This window comes from Centropristis striata, chromosome 17 (genome assembly GCF_030273125.1).
Source record: "Centropristis striata isolate RG_2023a ecotype Rhode Island chromosome 17, C.striata_1.0, whole genome shotgun sequence".
Lineage (NCBI taxonomy): Eukaryota > Metazoa > Chordata > Actinopteri > Perciformes > Serranidae > Centropristis > Centropristis striata.
Genome location: NC_081533.1, coordinates 16,654,230 through 16,671,302, shown reverse-complemented (window position 1 = coordinate 16,671,302; position 17,073 = coordinate 16,654,230). Strand labels below are relative to the sequence as shown.

General features: G+C 37.3%; 1 protein-coding gene across 1 annotated transcript; it reads right to left on the bottom strand.

Moving 5' to 3' along the window:
- Positions 1-14,110: 14,110 nt before the first annotated feature.
- LOC131990093 (complement C1q-like protein 2) lies at positions 14,111-15,651 on the bottom strand. Its single transcript, XM_059355497.1, has 4 exons — positions 15,462-15,651; positions 15,160-15,294; positions 14,516-14,641; positions 14,111-14,435 (listed from the first exon to the last, which is right to left on the bottom strand). The coding sequence occupies exons 1-4, from the start codon at positions 15,643-15,645 to the stop codon at positions 14,155-14,157; spliced, it is 726 nt and encodes a 241-aa protein (XP_059211480.1). The 5' UTR covers positions 15,646-15,651; the 3' UTR covers positions 14,111-14,154.
- Between the last annotated feature and the right edge of the window lie 1,422 nt (positions 15,652-17,073).

The following is a 17,073-nucleotide window of genomic DNA, read 5'->3' as shown; positions in this document are numbered from 1 at the left end:
TGCCTTAAGTTGCATTCTACCCAAAAAAATTCAGCAGGGGGCGCTAAGTTTGGCTGCAAAAACATTTCTGTCCATTAATTTCAGTGAAAAATGAGAAAACTTCTCACTTGATTTATAACCTCAGAATTTTTTTAGGACAACACTATGGTCTCAATCGCTAGTAAAAAATCTTCAAGACAATCTGATGTTAATAGTTCTAATAATGGCCCCATTTAGAAGAAAATAGAAGATAAAGAATCATATGATTTGGGGCGTGGCTACCTTTGATTGACAGGTCACTAACAAGGCGAGCCGTCACCAGGAGAGAAGCAGAGCAATGCGTATCCACGGCAACGTGTCAATAAAGTTATATATAACGTTATGTAGATATTTAAAAAGGACGTTTAGCGGTTTGGTCCCATAACTTTGACTCTTTCACTGTATTTTCACTTAATGACTTTAAAGTTTATTTATTTAAAAATGTCTTGTTCAGCATTTGGTTGGACTAACAGACACTCCAAGGAGTCGCTGGTCAGATAAGTTTTGTTTTTGTTTTTTGCTAGCCAAAGCTAACATCCCAGTTAATGCTAACATGAATTAGCAGCGACTTCTCTCAGTCCACAAACCAACAGGTGACGTCACGGTGACTACATCCATTATTTATATACAGTCTATGGTATCAAATAAAAGTAGTGGAGCAAAAAGTAAAATATTTGCCCTTTTAGATTAGAGAAGTAGAGCTACAATACACAAACACACACATCACATTGGCTCATATCACATAAGGGGAAAGAATCTGTTTTGTTTTGTTGGTGTGTTTTCTGTGAGGTTCTGCTCCCTGAAGCCACCATTATGGTCTTATATCTTATAAATTGTTGTAAATACGTTGACTTCAAAATGCAAAATCAGCTCCCAGAGCCTCCTCTTAAAAAATGCATCCAGTGTGGGAAAAAAACCCACAAAAAAGTGTGTATTTTATTCGCAGGTTTTGTTGATATTAAACAGATATTTAAAAGTGCTGTAAACATTTACTACATAAAGATATAGTGGAGTTATGACCAGAGGATGAAGTCACACAATAAAGTCTGAATTCCTTTGTTAGATTTTGCACAGATACACTATTTTAAACAAGTAACTTTATTAAAGAATATTTAATATTATTGCACATTATTTAACATACAATATGTAACATTGTCAATCAATTATAGAAATGAAAAAATAAGAATAAATACAAATAAAATAAGTAAATTTCAGTATTGTGTGTTCAGTATTAATCAATTTCGGACCATTTAAATAAAGAATCATTAAAAATACAATAAAAAGTAATTAGTACTGCATGTTATTGTAATTTACTGACCATTTACATAGAAAATAAATCAAAATGTCACAAAAAGCTAAGTAGTACTTCATGTTATCAGTCATATCAGTCAAGCTTTTAAATACGTTTAATTCAGAACTTAATTCGTAGGTGTGACTGTGACTAGAATCACATTATTAGTGAGACTTTAATTTTACTTTCAAATGCTGGTTTAGAGCTCCGGATGACTCATGTTTTCTTTGTGTGAGAAACAAACTGTATGATCCAAGTTTGTTCATTTCCGAGGAGCAGAAAAACACCCTGTCACCCCGGCTTTTCCCTCTGCTATCCAACTTATTTATTTTTTTCTTTCTTTAGATAACTTCTGGCCCGAGCTGTTTTCATTACCTGTGCTTTGCTGCATGACTGACAGTAACCCATTCTGCTGTTGCCAAACACAAGTAAAATGTGTTTTTGCTGTGCTGCCTGTGCAGACTTGTCAAAGTAAAGAGCAATGCATCTTGTGTTTGCGACTTTGGAGTCTACTGTAACTTTATTAACCCATTATCTAGCGTAGATGAGCAAAAGTCATTTTTCCTTTTACAACTCACGTTTTTTTACGCTTTTTAAATTTTAAAAATTTAAAACTCACGTTGTTTACGTAACGTCCATGGGTCTGGGTTTGCGAATTCCATTTTTTTAAACGTAACTCAAGTTGTTTACTTAACTCAGGTGTTTGCGTTATTTCTGTGGGTCTGAGATGCCAATTACGTTTTTTTTTTTTTACGTAACTCAAGTTGTTTACATAATTTCCGTGGGTCTGGGTTTGCGAATTACATTTTCTTTTAACGTAACTCATGTTGTTTATATAACTCACGTTGTTTACGTGAGTTCGGTGGGTCTGGGTTTGCGTATAATATATATATATTTTTACGTAACTCACGTTGTTTGGGTCTGGGTTTGCGAATTACATTTTTTTAAACGTAACTCACGTTTACTTAATTCACGTTGTTTACGTAATTTCCGTGGGTCTGGGTTTGTGAATTAATTATTTATTTTTTACGTAACTCATGTTGTTTATTTAACTCAGGTTGTTTATGTCATTTCGGTGGGTCTGGGTTTGCATTTTATGTATATTTTTTTACATAACTTGCGTTGTTTACTTAATTCACGTTGTTTACTTAACTCACGTTGTCTACGTTATTTCCGTGGGTCTAGGTTTGCGAATTACATTTTTTTACGTAACTCACATATGTCTTTTGTAACATATATCTTTCGTGTGGCTCACAGTTTACGTGTTACATTTTTTTTTTTTTACGTAACTCACATTATTTACATAACTTATGTTGTTTACGTAACTTGCGTAACAACTTCTGTGGCTCCAGCCTGTTTTCCCCTCAAAAACCTGAATACAGGTCCTGTGTACAGGCAGCGAAATACAAGCCATAATGACGTGTTTCGCATTTTTGAATGTATCTTACGTTTTTAACGTAACTGTCAGTAGTCACATAACCGTTGTAACTACTTCACTTCCGGCATTTACATACATTTATTTACTGTTTAAACTGTTTTTATAACGCCTAAACAAGAAGGTTTTTGCCCTTAACCTGGTTTTGTATCCAAAATTACAGAAACTGCAGCCTTTTTTACAACCGCGAACCATGCGTGTATGTATAATGACTTGTGTGCTATTTTTTAAATGCTCGGTACAGCTCGCCACAACAATGCTAATATGTGTCGTTTAGGTCGGAGATCTTGGGCCATTTTGTCCATTTTTGAATCCTTTTCATCCTGCCTGTATATACCACTTAAAAAATGTTTCAATGCCATGTTGGTATATGTTTTTTCAGCACAACCTCACCTATATGACCTAATAAGAATTTATTTTTTTATTCTGACTTACTGGATCAACATTTTGAACCAAAAAGAAACAAAGAAAAACCAACATAAATGTGATCTTGTGATTGTGTGTGATCCTGTCATCCAATTCTGGTTTTTATTCTAGTGGGACTCTATTTTATTTGTGTCTTGTGTGTTTAGCGTAAAAATGTTGGTCATTTTGTGTATTTTTTAGTCATTTTGTGTCTTTTTTGGTCATTTTGTGTCTTTTTTAGTTATTTTGTGTCTTTTTTTGTGTCATTTTGTGTCTTCTTCTGTGTTTTTTTTGTGGTCATTTTGTCTTGTTATTTTATGTCTTTTTTGGTCATTTTGTGTCTTTATTCAGTCATTTTGTGTCCTTTTTATGTCATTTTGTGCTTAGGCGCTTTTGGTGACTCCAGAGGGTTAAAATATCTTATAATTGTGAAAGAAAATCCCCTGTAGGATCTGGATCCTTAACAAAATTTCCCAAGAAAACCAAAGGTCCCAATTATCTCCGTAAACCAGACTGTAAAACTCACGGGGATTCAGCCGATGATAACGCCTTTAAAATATTTATCTAATTACCTTGCAACAGGTGAATCATGTCACTTAATTACTGGTTGCATGAGGATGCGTTTCCCTCCACATCTCCAACTAAACACACCCACATATGTTCTAGACATATTTCACACACAACCAGTAAACAGTCAGGATGGGCCCGGCATTCCATCACGCAATATGACACGGCAAAAATCAATGAAAACTCATTTTTATTTTGTGTGAAAAGCAGCTGCAAAGGCTGGCAGCTTATTCCTCAGGGCTCATTTCTGCCCTGGCAAATGAGAGGGGAACTTACAACAGGAGAACTTCTGTTTAATCCTTAGAAGTCTAAGCATTCACAATACTTTACCCTTTGGAGTTTGGGGCTCTTTTGTTGGTTTTGGACTCCTTTTCATTCTGCCTGTATATAAACCACTTAAAAATCTTTACCATGACTAGTTGGTATCATTGTTTTCAGCACAACCTCACCTATATGACCTGATTATTATTTTCATTTTGACTTACTGGATCAACATATTGAACACACACATAAACACAAATTTTTTTACGTAACACATAAAACATGAAAAACAAACCAAAAACACCCACAAAATTACAAAAAACACATACAAATACACCAAAAACACAATAAAAATAAAAAAAACACACAGAAATTACAAAAAAAAACAACCCAAAAAAAAACCAGCAAACACAAAAGATTGCATTACAAATGCTAAATGCACAAAGCTAAATTACAAGTAAAATCATGTTAATACACTTCGAGGTGTTTTTTTTTTTAACCTTTGCTAAAAAAAGGGTTAACGCAATAAATTGGACGACAGGACTCCATGCTGCTCCGTTTTTACGTTGTGACGTCATGAAGAAATCTCTCTCCGGCGCTTTCATGGACTCCAGAGGGTTAAACTTCTTATAAGAAAGGGTTTTACAATATGCACAGAGGCAGATGCAAGATATGGAACGAGTGCATCATGTTTTGTTTTCATGTGGTTAATTAAAAGTTACTCAATAAGCTCGTCATGATCTTATCTAACCTGCACATTCCTGTTTGCACAGCTCCTTCCCTCATCTAAACGACTCCATATTTGTACATATTGTTTCTACTACTAATATTGATTGCATGTTTACTTTTTCTATTCTTAATATTTTCCATTTATGCTGCTGTTATTTTGACTAGGAAGTCCTTGTTTCCTTTATCTGTATATATATTTTGCACTAATCGCACCATAGCAAATTCCTTGCATGTGAAAACCTACTTGGCAATACAAATTATTCTGATTCTGATGCTAATGCTCATTTTAAATTATATTTTTCATATTTTATTTTATCATGATAACAGCATTGATGACAGCATTTAAAAAATAATTTTCCATATTTATGGTGGTTTGCACCCTCTTGCACTGATACTAAAAGCGAATTAAAAAGATTTGCAAAGCTTTAATGAGCATTAGGTCAAATATCTGACATGCATGTAACACAAGCAAAACCTTGTCCTTTGCCAAATATGATGAACTAATGATGCATTAGGTTATTTTGCAGCTTTTTGAGCATTGATTCGCCACTTTGCATGCCCCGCTCTGTATGTGTGGTAATTGTTTTCTCGACATATTTGCATAACACTGAACTTGCTTTTCATTCTTCAGCGGTAGCCGACAGCTCTCTGGCACCTCACGCTATAAAGTATGCACCTATTGTTCAGATAAAAAGGCGTGAGTTGTTAGTCTACACGCAGCAGGGACCTCATTGCTAAAATAAGAAATTAATAATGGTGTGCATAACAGATCCACCCATTGCTATTAACCCTCTGGAGTCTCCAAAAGCGCCAAAGCATGACTTCTTCATCATATCCAGACGTAAAAACAAAGCAGCGTGGAGCCCTACTGTAAATTTACCACATTTGCAACATTTCTTTTTTTTTTTTTTTATTGAGCATGATCGTGTTTTGAAAGTAAAAAAATGATTCAAAAATCAAATTTTATGTTGGACTAATGGACTAAAAAAAGACACAAAATGACCAAAAAAAAGACACAACATGACTAAAAAAGACACAAAATGACTTAAAAAAAGATACAAAATAACTAAAAAAAGACACAACAGACACAAGATGACTAAAAAAGACACAAAATGACCAAAAAAGACAAAATGACCACAAAAGACACAAAATTACCAAAAAAAAAGACACAAAATAACTAAAAAAAGAGAAAAAAACAGACACAAAATTACCAAAAATACACAAAAAGACACAAATTACCAAAAAAGACACAAACTTACTTACAAAGACACGAAAAGACATGAAAATAATTCAGAAATGGACATACAAGCATCAGGGTGTTGCGAAATAGCCGCATGAAGTTTTATGCCCTTGTGCACATGAAACTAATGGGAGGTTAATTGTTAAACACAGTTTTTTAGATCATGAAGAATCATGAAAATCAGAAGACTATTTAAACCAATACTACCAATCTTTATCCAAAAGCAGCAACAACACGGAGCACCTTCAGCTTATAGTTAAAAGTAACACCTGAGGCGTCACATTTTTATTGTTCCAGTAGCCCGAACAAGTGGCTGTGATGGCTGGCATGGTTTGTAAAGCTATGACGTGCACATCTATAAAATCTGATTCACGTGTTCGGTGAATAAATCACGTGTGCATGCAGCACGAGACCTTTTCACGTGAAGTTTAAAGACTTAATGACAGTTAAAAGATTTAATGAGTATCCAATTTGTATACTTCTGATATTGTTTGTGAGGTCAGTGTCACTCAGGTCTGGAATTTTTTAGGTCATTTTCGAGGCGAGGCCACTTTAACCATTTTGTTTCGGTCAGTAAGTCACCTTTCATCAATTTGTTTGACAGCAAAAAAATCTCAGGGCAGCAAAGAAAGCAATGACTTTAAGTTCACAGAACTAGGAATTAAGGGTTAAGGCTTTTATTTTGTTATATGCAGTTCAACTATCAATGAAACAACTAAAACGAAAAAGATGATTATTTCATTAAATAACTTATTAGAATTACCAATTACCCAAAAAAAAAAATTACCAATTTTTGCACAAACTTCTCAGAAGCTCAGCTTCATGGAACACATTAAGAAGAGTTAAATCAAGTTTTGTGAATTTTTTTTTTTTTTTTACTTTACTATGATGGTAAGTGTTTAACAACTTTTGCTGCGAGACTTTTTACCGTTTTTTACATTTTTTTTATTTTTCCATTTAATGTAAACCCCCCCCCCCCCCCCCCCCCCCCCCCAAAAAAAAACAAAAAAAAAAACAAGAAAACCCCTGTAAAATTAAGTAAATTTGTGCAGTGCAGTTTCCCAATCAAGATAAAACCAGCAACTGGTTTTGTGTGTTGTCCAATAAGAAGTCTCAACTTTGTCTAAAAGTTTTATTGACAGAAAATAGGTGTGATGAGAGGAAATTGTCGCAATTAGCTGAGGCTGTCCGGACCGGGATCAATGGCAATCTTTTGAGGCGAGAGAGGAGGAATTAAAGGTGTCTTATGGTGCCAAAATGTACAAAGACATGGAAGCTGAATTCAAAAGAGAGAGGAAAAAAAAGTATCAGTAAATTGACGGTAAGAATAGATTGACAGGTGGGGGGAGGTTGATTGTGGCTGATATGCAGCAGCCGGACTCTTGTAATGATGCTGATTAACTGATGCAATCACATGAAACCTCCTCATCCCTCTCAATCAGATGGACGGAGACAGAGGGAGGAATATTGATTGGAGGTGAGCAACGAACAGGGCAGGTCTCCTCCTGTGTGTGTGTGTGTGTGTGTGTTTGTTCTTGTACTTCTACATAGTGAGGACCAGAACACGTTTTAACCAACAGAGTGAGGACATTTTTACAAAGTGAGGACATTTCGGCCGGTCCTCACTTCTTTAAAGGCTTCTTTTTTTTTTTTGATTTCAGACTTTGTTTTAAGGGTTAAAGGTTACATGATAATGATAATTACCTGAAACTGTATTTTGTGGTTACAAAACTAACTAAAAGAAAATACTGACCTAAACTAGCAAACTCATTCTAAAAACTCATTAAAACTAACTGAATTTGAAAACAAAAATTGACAACAAAAATAATGAAAAACGCAAAACTATTTTAACTTTGATAGGGAATTCACTGTTCCAATGAGGGTCCTCACAAAGATAGAAGTACAAGAATCTGTGTGTGTGTGTGTGTGTGTGTGTGTGTGTGTGAGAGAGAGAGAGAGAGAGAGAGGGAGAGTTGGATGTAAAGTGAACTGGACTTTGCTGTGTAAGTCTTTCAAAAACTAAATCCTTTTCTCTCTCTTATTTAACTTTCTCATTAGTTATTTCTGTCGTAAGTAGAGCGTCAGAAGCAAAGGTCAGTTCCTGCGACTCAACATCCAGCTGCATTTTTTATGAAGCTTAGAGTCTTTGACTGGTGACGCATGATGAAGTATAACGACTCATGCCGGGTTAATGGCCAAGTCTGACTCAGAAATTATAATCACCAAGCTGTCACACAGCTTGTGTTTCCAAACACACTGCTGTGAAAAAATCAGGTTACATTTTCAAAGACAATTTAAAATCCCATCAGTGCACCACTTAAACTAATCAAGCCGGCCACAAAGCTGGGGACATTTGGCGTTTTAATTATATCCCATTTTCAGCCATTAGTCAGAAAAAGTTTGCGGTTGTGATTTTTCAAAACATTACTTGTGTTAGATTTTTTTTTCAGAAGTGATATTGTGCAACCAACCTTCCGATTACAGCCAGCAGGGGGCGACTCCACTGGTTGCAAAAAAAGAAGTTAGATTGTATAGAAGTCTATGAGAAAATTACCTACTTCCCACTTGACTTAATACCTCGATAAACATTCTCATAATACGTTTCTGGTCCCAATTGTTAATTTCAAGTCTTTTTTAATACAGCGTGTTAAATAAAGACCCAATTAGAGTAAAAAAAGACTATAATCAGGGTATGCTTTGAAGTGTGGCTTTCTTATGATTGACAGTTGACTACCATGGTGCACTGCAGTTTGCATTTTAGAACTGTGAGTTTTCAATGTATCAAAGTTAATTGTAACATTTTAGTAGCCAACAATATCTTCTGAACGTTGGTTCTGAAGTTTTTGTTTCTCAAAAGCTAGTGGATGGGTTGCAAAAAAAATGTAAAGTATAGACATTCAAGTTGTCCAATACTGAAGTTATCATTTCCAACAGCCTCAGCTGAACTTTGCTTATTTTGTTTACATAACTTCAGTAACGACTTCCATGACTCATTGCTTGTGAATCACATATTAATTTATGTAACTTCTTTGGCTCACGCCACCCTTGTAACTACTTCACTGCCAACATTTCTGTACATTTATTTACTGTTTAAACTGTCTTTTATAACACCTTACCAGGGTTTTTTTTGCTCTAAACCTAGGTCAGTGATTCTGTAGCATAAATTCTCAGAAACTGCAGCCTTTTTTTTACAACCGTGAACCGTACATGTGTGTATAATGACATATGTGCTATTTTAGCATGCTAATGAGCATTATAACAGCATTGTGAGCATTATGACGTTTTGTTCAAAGCATTTTCACCATATAAGTTCAAATTCTATGCATCGTTTTTGTCTTTTAGATTCTAGATAATTACGTGGCAGGATTAGCAATTAAAACTAGTCATTAGTGTGCAACCTAAGAGCTTAAATGAGCGAGTGCAATTAGGACTATCATCATCTATAATTAAATATTAAAGCTGAGCATCCCTTCTTCCTCCAAGTAGTGATCACATGAAAATGCCTTTCCACTGATTTTTAATGGTTACTTTGCTTCCCACGGTAACAAAGACGTCAAGACAACCATTGAAATTGTTTATTGGGATGCAGAGCAGAATTCCCTTATAACTTTTTGGCCAAGCATCCACCATACTATCGTCATCAGAGCCGAGCATGCAGCCAAGTTTTTAACACATACATTTCTTGGTGTCTGAATAGTCTGTACCTTATGCAGACATCAGCCTCCGGTGCTGATGAATCACATCCACTACCAATTTCCATATTCTCTCCCTCTACTTTCACTCGGAACAGCATCATCTTGATTGAGTCATTTTTCAAATGCAAATGATCTCTTTGCTCTTCAGTAAAATGAGGAAATTATAAAAGCATTAATTTTTGGAGCTTTTGCAAAAATATTTGTGGCTCGGTTTGGGGTACAGAACTGGCTGTTCTCAAGTGAAGCTGAGCAGGTGGAGCAAATCACATCACGTAATAAGGTTCAAACAAAGTGCAAGACAACAGGAGGTATTTTGGGGAAAAAGCTGAATATGAATGTCTAGAGACACTGAACAATGAGCCAAGACCGCCCACTCTTTTATCATAGTGTGAGAATAACTAAAAAAACACAAACAGAAAGGTATATTAGTGAGACTACTTCTTGGGGACTCCTATCTAAACAAGTTCCAACCACATTCAAATGAAAAACTACTCCCTGTGTGCAGTATATATTTCCCAAGTTGAAATAAAAAATCTGAGACTTTTTCTATGCAGACGATAGGCTTATTTCTCTCGAAGTTTGAGCAAAAAGTCGTTAAAATCGGTGTAAATGTATGTAATTAAAAACAATAAAGATCTAAGTAAGATTTGCAACTGAAAAGTGATCTGTTTCATTCTGAAGAGTCAGTTTTTTCAAAACCAACATGGCCCAGTTAAAAATTTTGTTTCAAAACAAAACTTCTCATCTCTTCTCAAACATGATTTTGACATCAGATGATGAGTAAGATGCTGATTAAATGGCATGATCCTTGCCTTGGGCTGGTCACAATAAAAGGCTACTGGTTTTGCGAAACAGTACCACAAATGTCCCACCAATTCTTTGTTGTTTTGACTACCTTGAACTGTCTGTTTCTGGAACTAGTTGGTACATTTAACTGGCCTCACAACCGGTTCTCTGACTTCCTTTATCTGCCAAATCAACCAACCAAGTCCAGCCACCAACAGTTGGTTTGCACAACCAAAATATTTCTGTCTCAGGGAGGCTCTTGGAGTGCTTGTCATGACTGACTTGGGCGAGCAAAGGCTCACCTTCGATGGTGTTTGGCACTTTGGAGATGTGTTCTTTTCACAGATGAATCATCTGTGTCCAAAAAAATGTACTTTTACATTCTACTGTACTCATATTAATGTGAAACACTTCTTTCACAGGGTTCGTACGCTTTAGCTGTGGTCAAATTTAAGCATTTTTCAAGGACTTTCAAGGTAATTTTTCAAGCTTTTCCAGTATCTTTCACCTGTTGTAAATTGCATGTTTTAGATGAGTACTTACATACTAAAAGGGGGAGATTTCACTGAACCATACCAACAGCGATGGTATTAGACTTTTAGGAGGAACGGTCTTCATTTCAGATAGGCTACTCATTTTTTTTTTTACATTGAACATGTGATCGTCTATAGTTTATAGATGGATATAGTCAGATTGCAAGAGAAATACAGTAAGAATTGAGATATTGTGATACTAAATTACACTGTCTAATTTAATACTAACAAACACCAGGGCTGGGCAATATTACTATATATCACCTGAACAATATAAAAATGCTTGTTGTATTGTGTATATTTTTCTATAATGTTTGTATCACAATGTCAAAAATCAGTGGCTGAATTCAGTTACCACAAGGTTTTCATTATTTAGATTATGCTTTACGTTCTGATATTTGCAAGTGGGGGCAAAGCTTGAGCAAACCATCCTGCATTCTGAGTATGCAACATAAACAAATAAGCTTTATCATGTTGTTTATTTCATATAGACAATGTATTCACCAAATAACCAGAAAACATTCTATATCGTGATGTATATCGTTATTGAAATACGAAATTACCTATATCAGGATAGAAGATTTTGGCTGTGTCGCCCAGCCGTACCCTGGCTAATATGAATATCTTAAATTGTCACCTAGATGTGGTAACCTATCATTGGGCCAACTCACTGAAATACTTTATGAAAAGTCAAACTGTCCACCCTGAAAAAAGTTTACAGGGCCTTGATGGCTGCATAGAGACGGTTCCTTTATTGTCCACTAGGCGTCCTCGGCAGACAGAATAAACCTGTAATCCATTGCTCAGTTTCCTCCTGTTGTCATGTTGCCAATCCTTCATTCAGTTCACTGGTGTCACTCTTATGTCTCTGCTCTGGATATGATCAATCAGATCAATCAAATCAAAATGACTTTATTAATCCCTGAGGGGAAATTCAGTCTGTTAGCTCTGTTAGAATGAGACAGCCTGATGGCTGTAGGAGAGAAGGATCTTTTGAATCTCTCCGTCCTGCAACAGAGAGAGAGGAGCCGTCCGCCGCTGTTTTTTTGCTCCATAAAGGTTTTGTGTAGTGGATGATCCAGGTATTTCAAGATGGCCTGGAACATCTTGACAGGTCATCTCTCCACCACCTCCTCCAGTGTGTCCAACCTGGCTCCAACCACAGAACCAGCTCTTTAGACCAGTCTGTCCAACCGTGTGGTGTAAATTTACTACCTCTCTGAGTGAGAAAAGTTTAAAGGATTAAAGACCAAGTCGAAGTTCCTTTTAGTTTTCTTTATTATCAAACATCAGAATACACTGCTGTAATATAAGACATAAACAGTCATGATTTCTTATGTCATCATAATGTGTGTGTGTGTGTGTGTGTGTGTGTTTGTTTGTTTGTGTGTATGTGTGTGTGTGTGTGTGTGTATGTGTTTGTGTGTATGTTTGTGTTTGTTTGTGTGCGTGTGTGTGTGTGTGTGTGTTTGTGTGTATGTTTGTGTTTGTTTGTGTGTGTGTGTGTTTGTGTGTGTGTGTGTGTGTGTGTGTGTGTGTTTGTTTGTGTGTATGTTTGTGTTTGTTTGTGTGTGTGTGTGTTTGTGTGTGTGTGTGTGTGTTTGTTTGTGTGTGTGTTTGTGTGTATGTTTGTGTTTGTTTGTGTGTGTGTGTGTGTGTGTGTGTGTGTGTGTGTGTTTGTGAAAAAAGGTGTCCCTCCAATGATGCAGGTGTTCTCTCTGACTTTTCTCTCTGTGTGTAAGATCATTTAATTCGAATGTTCCAGCCCATACGCAACACATGGGCACGTTTTCCCGGGCATGAGCACATTGCTAAGTTTACTTTTTAACCTTAAAAGGATACAACCTATACTTGTTTATGTTAAAAAATTCCAACACCTTCACTGTCTGACAACTCCCATATATTAAAGTTCAAAATTCTGGTTTCAACCAGTTAATACAGTTCTGTTCTGAACAAAAGGTCAGACTGTGGCTTCTCTTAGTAAAGCAGAACTTCTAAAAGTAAAATAAAATATACTACAACCGCCTTCATCTCTGTGTGTGATGCTGCCTCCCCAGCAGACTGCAGCATAAAAAAACACACTACCACCACAGACTGATAAAACATCTGCAGCATCTTACTACACATGTCCAGAGATCTGAGCTTCAAGAAGAAAAAGCCCCTTTTTGTAGAGTGTCTGTGTTTAGGGACCAGCCCAACTTATTATCCAGGTATACACCTAGATACTTTTAACTTGGCACCACCTCCATGTCCACCCCACAGGTATTCACTGGCTGAAGAGGGGGCTTGAACCTGCGGAAATCTATCATCATCTGGTCTACTATTTCTAAAAACAACATCACTTGAAACTGAAAGTAGACGTGTTGAAATTATACAACACTGCAGCACTTTCCCTCTTAAACAGTACTTTTGAAAATCTCTTTTTCTCAGCTTTTCTCGCTCTCCTGTGTCACATCACATAAACTATCTGCTTTTAACTTCCGCTGCTGTTGCTACTCGAGTTAATGTAACAGATTCACAGCTGCAGCTGTTGGCTCATTTATCTCAGCTTGTACATTTGTCTGGTCAATATATCGACAACGTCTTTACCCGTACAAACAGCGGCTCCTTTCATAATCCCCCCAGGCTAACACTTGTATTCAGAGCGCAGTGTTGACTCTGAGTGTGTGAATGAGAGAGAGAAACAGGCTGTGTGTGTGTGAGTGTGTGTTTATGTGTGTGTGTTCATGTGTGTGTGTGTGTCTGTGTTTGTGTGTGAGTGTGTGTGTGTGTGTGAGTGTGTGTTTATGTGTGTGTGTCTGTGTTTGTTTGTGTGTGTGTGTGTGTGTGTCCGTGTTTGTGTGTGTGTGTGTGTGTTTATGTGTGTGTGTGTGTGTGTGCGTGTTTGTGTGTGAGCACACACAAACACACACACACACACACAAACACACACACACACACACACACACACACACACACAACAATTACACAAAATTATCGAAATAGACACAAATTGACCAAAAAAGACACAAAATGACCAAACAGATGTAAATCAGAGGGATTAAACATCGTTTTCTGAATGCTTCATAGATTTATTTCAATGTTGTTTTCATGTGATGACACAACAGAGAAGTCAGATGCAGAATCTCATTATTTGGTACATGCAGTAAAGCACAGGGTAGCCAATAAAGAGTCACACAGCAGCTGAAGGATCCTCACAGTGTGAAGAGGAGGGAGCCACTGAAGGTGTTCTGGTTCAGTGAATCGTCAAAGAGAGAAAAGCCTGATGGGAGAACGAGGCGGATTTCATCTCCTGCCATCAGCTCCAAGATAACAGAGTTAGTCATGTATTCATAACTTGTCTCTTCCTTAATCTCTAGATTCAACATGATCCTCTGGTTGTTCTTGTACACCTTTACACCCATGTGACCTGTCAGCACATTACACATAGTGAACTGGAAGTAGTAGGCCCCTCTGACTGGAGCTGTGAAGGAACCTACAGAGCAGAAAAAGAAAAACTGTAACAAATGTAGATAAACATGAGTAAACATGTTGATGTGAGCTGCAGTAAATTACCTGTAGATGGATTGTAAGCATTGCCGATGTTGGTGAAGACTTTGCTGTATGTCAATGTGGTGTCTGAGCTGAACGGTCCAACATATCCGTCATCAGTCAGACCTGTGTAAAAGGCGATCTTCGTCTCTGAGAACAGAAAAAAAGTCAGTGTAAGTCGTTGAACTTCCTTACTTAAAAAAATGACCAAAAAAAAACCAACAGAAGTACCAAAAAAGACACAAAATTATTTTAAAAAGACACAAAATTACTGAAAAAAGACACAAAATTATTCGAAAAAAGACACAAAATTATTGAAAAAGACACAGAATTATTTAAGAAAAAGAAAAAAAATTCCAAAAAAAGACACAAAATTACGAAAAAAGTCATTAAAGGGACCTTCCACAAACAACACGGTAAAGTGCCATTCATATAAAACTCACATTAAACTTTCATATCAAGGTGGGGGCCACAAAATATCATCACGAGGGCCGCAATTGGCCCACGGGCCTTGAGTTTGAGACCCATGACTTACGCCCTGTTTTGTCTAAAAGTGCTGAGTCATGGTTAAGTAGAAGTGCTGATGTAGTTTGAGAGCAATGCTTCAATCAGAAACAGAGAAACAATGATGGAGATCTATTGATAAGGTGTGGGTGTCAGTGAAATACCTGTATTTTTTGTTTCTAGGCGACTTGTTTTGCTCTCGGTGGCAGTCAGTCGAGTTTCCAAAGACATCAGCGTCTCGATCTTGGACTTGCTGGTGAGAAGTTCACTCTCACTGCTGCTCAGTCTGGTCTGCAGGTCTGGAGTTGATGCAATGACAGTGAATTACAGAGCAGAGCACGCTGTTAACATGCACAACACATTATTTACAGTAGTTTGACCCTCATTTTACCTCAGAAATACACTGAAAACTGCTGTAAATATCCATGAAAACTTAGAGACAACATGAACAGTAATCAGTGTGTACCTGAGTTCTCTCTCTGCAGCAGCTCCACGTACACGTGGAGCTGCTCCGTCATGTCTCTCAGAGCCCTCATCTCCGCCCAGATATCAGATGTGGTTGTCTTTGTGGTCTCCGTCTCCTGAAGCTCCCCCTGAGCTCCTGACCCACACAGAACCAGCAGCAGCAGCAGCAAACCAACAGCCCTCATTGTTCAGTTCAAACGTCTTCACAAAGGTGCAGAGGTCCAGTCTGCCAGTCTTATATCCTCCCCATACTCCAAGGATCCTGTTTGGGGTGACGTGTTCTAGTTTTGCCTCAGATGACCCGATATGATCTGTGTGCAGGTGAGAAGATACCAGCTGCTGCAGGCTGCTGGAACACTTTGACCATGAAAGCCTCTCATGCAGTCCCAGCTCTGCATTCAGCGTGTTTAACCCTTAATACGGCACTCATTGAAATACTTGCAAATTCCAAATTTCAACCCTAGAGAATTTTGGAGGATATTACATACAGCCAGAATGTGGACTGTGGAATGTGTAGAGGGGGGTAATATTTTGAGAAAAAAGTTTATGCGATTGAAGTGGCAAATCTACGAGAAAAAAATGCACAGATTTATGAGATTTAAAGTGGTAAAGAAAAAATTTGCTTTTCCCCCCACTTTTTTCCTCTTAAATCTGTGACTTTTTTCACGCAGATTTGCCACTTCAAATCTCATAAATCTGCATTTTTTTTTCTCGTAGAGTTGCCACTTTACAAGAAAAAAAAGTTGCAGATTTTAAGAGATATAAAGTGGCAAATCTGCTTGGGGGGGAAAGCTAATTTTATTTACACACACTTCATCACGTTTGCGTCATCACGCTGAGGCCTTTTAGTTTGACTGATGCTTATCAGCTTCTCTTCACTTTATCTCACGACTGACCTCATTCTCTAGAAAAACTCTCCTCTGTCAGAACATTGGGACAGTCTTTGACATCTGATATTATCATTTCTGAATCATTCATGAATACTCAGTTTGGACAATAAAAACTGTTGTCAGGGGTCAAAGGTCAGATAGTCAAACATTAACATTAAAGTGATTATGAGGTAGAAACCCTCCTGCAGCGTCTGAGTGACTCACATCTTAAAGCTTTTATTTCCACTGCTGGATAAACTTTATTTGATGAAAACATTTTATACATTAGAATCCACTTTCTCCTTCCTTGTTGTTATTTTGTTGTTTTCTTTTTCAGAGAAAACAGAAAACAAGCATCAAGTTGCGCAGGTGAGATTAAAGGTAGAAATGAGGGAAGGTTTGTTTCCACTGCTGATTCTATGAAACAATCATTGACAGTATTCTGGATGATGTCCCGCTGTAAAACCTTCAGCAGCGTGTTTCCTCCTCCTCCTCCTCCTCCTCTCCTCCTCTACTCCTCCTCCTCCTCCTCCTCCTCCTCCTGCTCCAGAATACTGTCAATGATTGTTTCATAGAATCAGCAGTGGAAACAAACCTTCACTCATTTCTACCTTTAATCTCACCTGCACCTATGTGTCTGTGTTTGTGTGTGTGTGTGTGTGTGTGTGCGTGCAGCGGACACACACACACGCCTTTATGTCCCCGCTAGAGCTTCTTCTTCACAGCTGCTCAAAAAAGCTTCTG